This window comes from Colobus angolensis, unplaced genomic scaffold (assembly GCF_000951035.1).
Source record: "Colobus angolensis palliatus isolate OR3802 unplaced genomic scaffold, Cang.pa_1.0 Scaffold14, whole genome shotgun sequence".
NCBI lineage: Eukaryota > Metazoa > Chordata > Mammalia > Primates > Cercopithecidae > Colobus > Colobus angolensis.
The window spans coordinates 17,871,684-17,881,987 of NW_012114488.1; the positions used below are offsets into that span (position 1 = coordinate 17,871,684).

Here is a 10,304-nt window from a genome sequence, read left to right on the forward strand (position 1 = left end):
AGTCATCTGCTCACCTCAACAGAAAATTCTTCTTGTACATGTTTGACATAAAAGTGGCAAGGATGTCTTGGTAATACAGTACATAAAAGGTAGATTATGTGAGGATGATAACCAATATCTAGGGTGATCATATATTTTATGGTTCAACCTGGGGCATTTTGCATATGAAAGGGAGAACTTTTAGTAATTACTCTGGGACACAAGTATAAACAGCAACAGTCCTGGACAAACCAATAGTAGGAATATTGGTGTGCTACTTCAGAATTTGTACAGTAATATCTACTTTTGCCTACCTCCTAAACATCAATGACCTCTAAATTCCTTTCCAGCCCTGATTACCCTCTGAGTTGCAGATTCACATCTCTATCTGCCCTCTGTGCATTCAGATATTTCACTTTTAAAATGTCCAGAGTAATCCATTCGTGTCTGTAGTCTTAGTCATCCATGTCTCAGAATGGAGCTTCTCTCTTTGCTATTTCTCACCTCCACTTGGTCACCAAGTCTGTTTCATTCCACCTGCCACTCTGGCCTCTCTTCCTCTTTTCCATGACCGCAGTCTCAGTTCATCCTTGTTCTCTGCAAATCCTTTTCAAACGAAGGCAAGACAGCAACTCACTACTCTCTTGTCTAGACCACTGTGGCAGTCTCCTAAGCAGTGCCCCTCTGGCTAGTCTGTCATCCACACTGCAGAGGGACATTTCTAAAGTGCAAATCTAATCAGCTCATCATTCTGGGTAAATACCTGAACGACTTCCAGAGTCCACAGACTGAAGTTCCCATGTTCATGAGCACGTTTGGGAAAGTTCTTCACAACTGGGCCTCTGACAGCTTCTTCAGCATTATCTCCTGCTCTCTGCCTTGCAATGAATCTTCCACAAGGCCATAGTTCCAATCCCAAGAACATAGCACGTTGCTTCACGTCTATCTGTTCTCACAGTACTTATCCCTTGCTTGGGAGTATTTGATAAAAAAATTCCTACTCATTCTCAATACACACGCCAATACTCACCTTCTCTGAGAAGCCTTTCCTAGTGTACCCCTGCCAAAATAGTTCACTATTTCTTCCTTAGAGTTACCCTTCAGCCTGTACCATGTTTCCCTTATTAAATGCTGTATGATAATTATGTTTTTACATATCTGTTTCCCTGCTAGACTGAAGGATCTTGAAAGCAGGGCCTTATTATATTTCAGGATACCTAGCACTTAGCACAATAACTGTTAGATACAGGCCAGGCACAGTGGCTCACGCCTGTAATCCCAGCACTTTGGGAGGACTATGCGGGCGGATCACAAGGTTAGGAATTCGAGACCAACCTGACCAACATGGTGAAACCCCGTCTCTACTGAAAATACAAAAAGTAGCCAGACGTGGTGGCACATGCCTGTAATCCCAGCTACTGAGGAGGCTGAGGCAGGAGAATTGCTTGAACCCAGGAGGCAGAGGTTGCAGTGAGCTAAGATTGCACCACTGCACTATAGCCTGGGCGACAGAGCGAGACTCCGCCTGAAAATAAATAATAGTTTTAACTATTATATACAGATGTCCAATAATGCTTCTGGAATAGAAATGTAAACAGTTGTCCCTCAGCATCCACAGGGGATTGGTTCCAGGACCCAGCTCCCATAGATACCAAAATTTACGGTTGTTCAAGTTTCTTATATAGACTGGTGTAGTATTTGCAATACTATAACCTGTGTACATCCTCCCATATATATTGCATCTAAATCACCTGTAATACCTAATGCAATGCCTACACATCACTTCATTCATATGGACTCAAAGTAATACTGAGCATATGGTAAATTTGAATTTTGCATTTTGGAATTTTGTGGAATTTTTTCCAAATATTTTTGAGCCATGATTGAATCCACGAATACAGAGGGCCGACTGTACTTAATTTTGTCCTCCCTTTTTGGCAGGACAAGAGATGAGGTTCAGATGCTTTTGATGCTTGGAGATAGCCTACTTTCCTTTTAGTCCTGTGGGTCTCTGCATGAGTTGTCATTCAGGGAGCTTCTGCTGTGGTCAAGGAGTAGAAGTGGAGACAGCGCAGCACCTCATGAGCTGCCCTTGGAGACTGTGCTTTGTGACTCTGGGCTCTACAGTAGACCTGCAAGATCCAGATGGTGAGGGGTAGCACTGAGATTGGGAGAGGGTCGCATCTCACCTCTGCTTGTAGCCCAGTGACACTCTGACCTTGAGCACAGTGCCTCTGGGAACATGGAAAAGTAGAATCTTGGCATGATCTTTGGAATTTTCATTGCAGACAAGATCAGCAGCAGCAAAAGTGAGCACCTTTTGAGCACTGGCTATTTATGAACACAGATGGATGGGCATCCTTTAGGGGAATCCCAGACGTAAGTGGTGGGAAAGGGCTATAGGACTTCCCAGTAGGATGCTGGAGGATTTAGAAATGGAAGTTCAGACAAAACCGGTAGCTAGGTGGATGTAACTTGTGAGATTTGGGTCACATGAAATCTATGTGGCAGATAATTTGCAAAAAGTTGTATTACTTGTCAAGTTCAAGGGGCAATATTACTGATTTTTATCACTATGGGTATACACAATGAAACCCTTTACTCAATTTAAAGCCAAATACTAGTTACTTTCTTGATAGAAGGCTTTCTGAGACACAGCTTTCCTTAAGTCTAAGAATCAATCACGGACTTTTCCAGACCAAGGGCTTGAAGAATGCTTAAAAAGTCATTCAGACCAACCCTGGGCATTTGTTTTGAAATGTTTCAGCAGATTTTTGCACCATCAGGACTGTAGTCAGAAGTTCCTAGTATAGTAGCTTTATCATCAACCTCCTGTGTTGGTGGTCTGTTCTTTTTGTCAGGGAGCCTTTTCTACTGTGATGTTACTTTCAAGCGTACATTATTTCCTCTCCACGAAAGCCTGCATTTAGCTTACATTAGAAATTGTACAACAAAAGGATCAGGAACTCTGCCTGGGCTTTGGGAGGAGCTAATCTTAGTGAAAACATTTCCTCAAATGTTTTCTTGAAAATTCTCTCCTCAAGAAAGAATTAAGGCCAGGCGTGGTAGTTCACAACTGTAATTCTAGCACTTTGGGAGGCTGAGGTGGGCTGATCACCTCAGGTCAAGAGTTTGAGACCAGCCTGGCTAACATGGTGAAACCCTGTCTTTACTAAAAATACAAAAATTAGCCAGGCGTGGTGGTGTATGCCTGTAATCCCAGCTACCCAGGAGGTTGAGGCAGGAGAATCACTAGAACCCGGGAGGCGGAGGCTGCAGTGAGCCGGATCGCGCCACTGCACTCCAGCCTGGGCAACAAAGTAGAGACTCCATTTCAAAAAAAAAAAAAAGAATTAAGATACTTTTAGCAAGTTTCAACCATATCTGATACCAATATGAAGTAACAATGAGTTTCCACAAAGATTTGTTTCTTGGTATTTCCTTTGCTGTTTAAGAGATTTCACTGCTCTTCAAGCACTAGTGGTTGGATTAATATGTGCCATTGCTGGGGAACTAGGGACACAATGTTCATGTGCATTTCAAAATAGATGAATCTTCCAAGGGTACAATTAGAGTAACTTACATTTTTAAAAGCATAATCTCTTAAAGGGTTAGGGGTACAAGGTCAAAAGAGAATGCTATTGTTATTTTATTTTTTTAAAATTTTTGTTGAACGTAAGAATTGTTTATAATGTCAAGTACCAGTTTCTGAAAGCAGCAATTCTGAAGTACTCTGGCCAGCACTGGTGGAAAGTCATTAGAAAAAAAAAAAAACAACTGTGTGAAACATTCTAATATGTTAAATATGGTGCCTCGTGACTCCATTTGTAGTTTTAAAATGAGTATAGCACATGGATGGGTATTTTTCCAATAGGCTCTTGTGAAGTGCATTGAATAGCCTTTCACACTGACTCTGCTCATGTTTTAATGTTTTTCCTGTTAATTCTTGACAGTTTTTACAAGTTGTATTTTTCTCAATATTTTTCTCTGTCTAGTTGTCTTTTTTGTTTATTTAGTTGTTTTATTGGATATTCGAAATTTTATCTTGTCAAATCTGTATCTTTTTACTGAAATTCTTTGTAACATATTTGAGTGTTCTGTTATTCCCTTTCAAGATTTAATAAGTATTTTGTTCTATTTTCTTGTGAATTGAGATTTACAGTCAACTCTTTAAACAGGTTAATTTATTTTAGTCTAGGATGTAAAGTGATGGTTGAAAGTGGTTTTTTTCCTGCCAAAGAGCGAAATTGCTTTCTCAGGACAATTCCTTTTCTTTCCATTTATCATTTAATGTATACTTTAACAATATTTAAATTTTATATTCTATATAATGAATTTTAATTCTGGATGCTCTATAGCTCTTAGTCATAAGATGCCTTAGCAAACAGCTGAATGACCATCCTACTTAAACAAATCAACCGTATCAACCCTCCACAAATACACAGAAAATTATCCACAAACATAGCTTTTCAAGAAAACCAATCAAAACGGAAAGAGACGGTAGAGACTGAGTATGTTAACTTTCTCCCCAGGTCTGGTCTTGATTTATTTTAAGGCACATGGGTCACTGCATTTTTTCTGGACCATGTTAAGCCTCAGTCATTTGTGACCAGCCAGCCTCACATCAGCTAAATCCTTTCTTTGAAGGCTGTCCCAGAAACTGAATACATACGTACATACCTTTTCAACTAATTCCTCTACGTCAGACAGAAGGCTTTTCATCGTGTTCTCAGCATTGTTGATTTGTATCTTTCTTAGGGCGTATTGGTTTTCTCTTTCTGACAATTTTGTCTACAGAAAAATGTGTTTTGAAAATAATTAGTCAATGTGCACACCAGATTTTAAAAAATGTACATAAAACTCTTTCAGTGTAAGAGGACTCAGAGTAGAGTGTGAGGCTCTTTTCTCAAAATAGTGGGGTCCACAGGCTGCTGCAGCCTGGTGTGAAGGGTGGGGTCTGCAGAGGGGACTGAGGCCCTTAGGGACTAAAATTCTGCAAGCTCCCCTCACTAGACCAGGGATGCTGGTCAGGGACTGGGTTGACCATGGGGAAAGGGCTCCTTTTTCTGATTTGTACAAAGGTACAATATAGGCTGGTGGTGACCCTGGGTGTCTGAGCTTTAGAAGTTTAATTTTGTTGGATCTGGAAAAACTGACCAACTCACCAGGATTGATGTAAATGGAGTACAGAAATTAACTTTTTTCATTTCAATGCAAGTCTCTTTATTTCAGACCCCTTGCTTTCTCCTTTTTCATTTTTGAGGAGGTGGGTCTAAATGTGGCTTTACCGAGATTACTTGAGAGTGAGCCCTTCAATCTTGACACTGACTTCCTGTCTGCTGTAATGATTCCTGTCTTGAAGTTGTGCCTTTGAGGAAAGAGAATCTGAATGGTTTCAGGAGGCCTGGATCTAGGTGACTCCCCTGGGAGGTAGCGTCTTTATGTGTTCCAAAAGGTAATTTTGGACAAGAACAATTTCAAAGTTTACAATAAAATTCACAATCAGATTCTATCCAGGCTACAATACAATTTTTGTTTTTGTTTACACTTTACATATTTGGCCAACTGCTATGGATATCATTTGCACCTCCAAAAAGCAATGAGTACTTAGTATGCCAGGTACTGTTCTAACTTCTCTACATATATCAATTCATTGAATTCTCTCAATAGCCCATGAGATAGATGCAATAATTATTCTCAATTCTGCAGGAGGAAAATGAGGGATTAAAGAGGTGAAATAACTTATCTACGGTCACACAGCTAGTGGGTATCAGAGCTGGGATTTGAACACAAGCAATCTAGTTTCAAAGTCCGTGCTCTTAATCATTTTCCTAAATTGACTAACGAAGTAGAACAACGTGCTGGTGTTAATTCTATTTTCCCTCAGATAATGATCATTGTTTTAAAAATATTATTTGGTTGTGATAGAAGCCCATGATTTAGTGGGAAAGAAAACTTTTAAATCCTAGCTATAGAAGGACCTTTATATAGTCATCCCTTGGTAGTTGTGGAAGATTGGTCCCAGGACCCCGTGGATGCTCCAGTTCCTGATACAAAATGGCCTAGTGTTTGCAGATAGTGTATGCACATCCTCCAGAATACTTTAAATCACCTCTAGATGACTTATAATGCTACTTATAATACTAACACAATGTCAATGCTATTGTAAATAGTTGTTATACTGTATTTTTCATTTCTTTATTGTTGCATTTTTTATTGTTTTTTAAATATATTTTCCATCTGAGATTGGTTGAATCTGAGGATGTGGAACCTGTGGATATGGAGGGCCAACTGTATTACTGTATTTTTTTTTAATCTGTTGGCTGCTTTTAACTCTTTTACTAGGCATTAACCAGTAGATCTATGAGGAGAAACAAGGTATGTGTGTATGTCTGTACATTTGAGTGTGTGAGTATGAGAAAATGAGAGACAATGTGTGTAAATGAGAAGGAGAGGTGGGTGGGTGATGGGGTGAGGAGAGAGAGAGAAAAAGAAGGATGCTTTTACACAAACTCAAAACCTTGCAAATTAAGGCTAAGGAAATGGTAGCTCTGTGGTACCATTTGTGGTAATGACTTGGACAAGTAATGTGTGGCTGCACCAAGGAAATAAGTATTTCTCTTTCCTCAGTAGTTTTGTGCATAGATACTAGTCTTTTAGTCATTTCATTTCCCATATAACCTCTTTTGTAGACAGCAGCTCTTGTTTGGCCCAAGCTCATAGTTACAATCAACTTTTCATAATTTCCTCTAGATGAAATTACTTATGTTTTGTATGTTAGACCTACAGGTCTAACAATCTGTAATACAGGTGTGAGACTCAGATACAAAAAGGGGTAGAAGGAATTGCTAGCTGCGGGCCTGTGAAGCCAGGATGAAAACAGAGTGGAAGGTAGAACATTCCTGCGTACTTTGAGGAGGTAGATGGTGGCGTTGATTTCATTCACGTGCCTATGAGCGGCGGCCCCAGAGGATACGCTCAGCACCCCGGATTTGCCTTCCTCAATGGAGAGTGCTGCTAACCGCAGGTCATCAGTCAGGTCCCAGACACACTTATCACAGCCTGGAGGTGAAACATTTCTTCAGAATCACGAGTCAAAGCATGCTGAAAGCAGGGTGTTTTAGCAGAACATAAATCTCTATCTCCTTGGTTAATACCATTTTTATTTTTGTCTCATGAGGAGTTGTAATTCTATTCTTGTCAGGCTTTAGTATCTTGCTTGGCATTAGCTAGTGAAGACAGCTATTGGCTAGACGCCCCTCCTCTCCTACTAGCTTTTCTCAGTCGGTATTCAACGGCTAGCACTAACCTTCTCCCCACCCAGAGAGGGCACAGCTCCTCCCCACAGCCCCACTTCCTGGCAGGATGAACACTTCAGCACCGGGAGGTCTGAGGTTATCGCTGTGAGAGTCGCTTCCTGACATCTGATGAGGGCACCAAAGTTCAGGCTGAACGTGGGCACGTGGGGAGGCAGGTCCCAGTTCCTCATCACTTCTCACTTTTCACATTTGAATTCCTCTGACCACTGTCATCACCTCTAGAACCCAGGGCCCTCCTGTGACACCCTCACAAGGATGGCACACTGCGTTTCAGAACCGCCTTGATCACCTTTTGCAACTTGCCTATTCCCGATCTCTTTCCCTCAGACGGTGCCGTCTTCTACAGATGTGACATAGGGAGACTGGCATGTTAATGGCTGTTAATATGTTAATTTGTTATTTGAAGTCTAACATGGTCTTACTTATAAGCTCTCTCAAGGAACTGAGTCCCAGCCAGCACTTCAGGCTTGGTGGGGGAGATGCTTAGGACCAGGCAGGCATCTTGATGTTCTTAAGTTGACCTTACCTGGGGGCCACCTATTCAGTGGGTAAACTTGGCATTGCTTGTGCCTCACATCCTATGCCATCTTCTAAGATGTGATCCAATGGTAAGGTTTATCTCTTCTGCTCAGAGGGACTGAGAGACCAAGATACTTTTGTTTGGGGGAGGGGGTGCCTACTATTAAATAATTTTTAAACCAAAAGTTTTGTTCCTAGTACAACTCCTCGTGATTTAATTAACACGAGTGCCAGAGAAATCCAAGAAAGATAAAAGGCAGCTCCATTTTGTAAAGCCTGAATATTTACTTCTGCTCCCACTTCAGATTTGGAGTAACTTGGGAGAAGCCACTTAAATCTCTTGGTATCTCAGTTTCCCCAGGTGTTGTAAAGTATTGTCTGTACATCATATTATCTGAGGACCTGAGAAGACAGTATAGAAAAAGGAGCTGAAAAGAGCTCCGTCACTGGGAGTTGTGTTTCTGACTTTGCCTTTGGCCATCGGGCAAGATGCTGAATGTCAAGACTGGATAAGGCAGAGCTATGCAAATGTAAACCACCCATTTGCCCGAGGGAATCAAGTGGACCACCAAGCACTTGGTGCAGGATCCATTTGCTGAGATGCAGAAAGGGTTAAGTCCAGGGGGTGGGACTCGGCAGTTTCTAGAGAGTGATATTGCATAGCGCTTCTTAATCCCACACCTGCAGCACATTAGAGAAAGTGGGGTTAGTCAATCATGTACTGTTTTTTTTACTTATGGTTGAGCAGTCCGTGCCTGTAGGGGGTTCCAAACCTTCTTCCAAGCATTCTCCGGTTACACTGTCACATGGGCCTCCCCCACAGTTGCACACTGTGGGAAACAAAAACAAGAGACGAGAGATTCACTTCTTAATGCTTAAAATATGGCAATATTTTCCTGGTTTCTGGAAACACTAGCTATCAGTGTATAATTCGTCAATGGGGATTAATTACATTCTTCCTTAAGACTGTAGAATCTATGATACAGAGATTATGCCCTTCATCCAATTAAGCTCCAGCCCAATGAGATTTTCAAAGGTGACCCTGGGCAAAACTGAATCTAAGTTTTCTAGGATTTCTCTCCCAACTCTTTGGGATTCTGACATGACAGTGCAATCGCTTCAGTCCAAAAATGTCCTGGTAAGTTTCACAAGATACTAAATGACCATGAGCTCATCATTCAACTGGAAATTGAAAGCCGTCCCTTCCTTGCAGACTGATACTCCAGTTTAATTTAACTCGGGGGTTGATCATTGCCAGGTGTGAGGGAGGAGCAGCTCAGCAAGGAGTGAGTGAGGAGGCCCAGGAGCAATTCTTGGCTCTCACTGCTCTTGACCCTTGGCAAGACGGACTCCAAACTTCCAAATGACACCTATGAGTGCCAATAAGAATAATGTGCTGCAAGGAATCAGGAACATCTTTATATGAATTTAGAAGACCTGGGAGCCCATTATTCATCTACTGATGATTTTCTCTAATGCCTTTTGGAAAAAGCAAAAACAAAAACCCAATCTCATCAGACTGTTCAATTTCCACTGAGTTTCTGTGTGGGAACTAATTTGTAATATTTAAAGAGGAATTCTCTTACTATCTATGCTAGCAATTAACTGGAATAGAATTGTGCATTTCCCCCCACTTCTTAACTGTCTTTACTGAATAATCATAGAAACCAGGTTCATAGGGAGATCTATTTATTACATTTCATCTGTTTAATGTTCCACAAAATGCAGATTTACTAAACCGTTCAGCAAGATCATGCTTTATTGCTTCTAAAATTAGCTTCTCTTCCAAGAGTGACCTGAATCTTTGTAGTTTAAACACAAGTTTAGTAAATGTTTTGAGAATCAGGATGTCAACCTTTCAGGCTTTGATTTTGCCAACATTATTTCTGACGTCCGCCTTCTCTCTCTTTAGCCTGACTAGACACAATGCTCCTTCCTTTCTGCTGTCATTCTCAGTGTTATGCCTCTGTGCACATTGCTTTTTTGTAGACATGTTTACTTTTATTGTGACTTCTGCAGAACATATATGTTGCATTTTTTGATTTAAAACTCCTTACTCCTTGAATCTTTTCCAGGGGAAATCTGTTTCAGTGAGAGGATTTCTTACAGAGCCATGCCACAGGAGTACAATATCTCCTGCTCTCCCTCCCTCCCCTCAAAGTCACATCAGAGTAAGACATTCTCAATCTCAGCCTTCCTGTACTCTTAGAGGAAAGCAATCTCCCTTCACTTTTGAAGAGCTTCACTCTATGTGGCAAATGGATTGGAGACATCATGAATAAGATTTGTGCATTTCAGTCTAACTGAAGTCTAACTGAAAGTTTTCCATGCTATCTTTGAAATATTTACTCTTACAATTTGAGGAAATTGGAGGGTGGTGGTGATTAAAAATGGTACCCTTGACTTGCTAATCTATTTCATGGAAATCTTGATTTTACCAAACATAACTGAAAGAAAGAGATATAGCCCTCTGAATAAGAAAACTGA

At 40.9% G+C, this 10,304-nt stretch overlaps 1 protein-coding gene across 3 annotated transcripts in view; it reads right to left on the reverse strand.

The window, feature by feature from the left end:
- The window catches only part of LAMA4 (laminin, alpha 4), a 148,355-nt gene that overhangs the window by 73,526 nt on the left and 64,525 nt on the right, over nucleotides 1–10,304 (reverse strand). For 2 of the 3 annotated variants that reach the window (XM_011935032.1, XM_011935031.1), the window contains exons 7-9: nucleotides 8,573–8,647; nucleotides 6,890–7,041; nucleotides 4,660–4,770 (exon numbers count right to left, since the gene is read on the reverse strand). In XM_011935032.1, the coding sequence (XP_011790422.1) occupies nucleotides 4,660–4,770; nucleotides 6,890–7,041; nucleotides 8,573–8,647 (338 nt within the window). Of the gene's footprint in view, nucleotides 1–4,659; nucleotides 4,771–6,889; nucleotides 7,042–8,551; nucleotides 8,648–10,304 lie in introns of all 3 variants that reach the window. The other variant, XM_011935030.1, reaches the window with a different exon arrangement.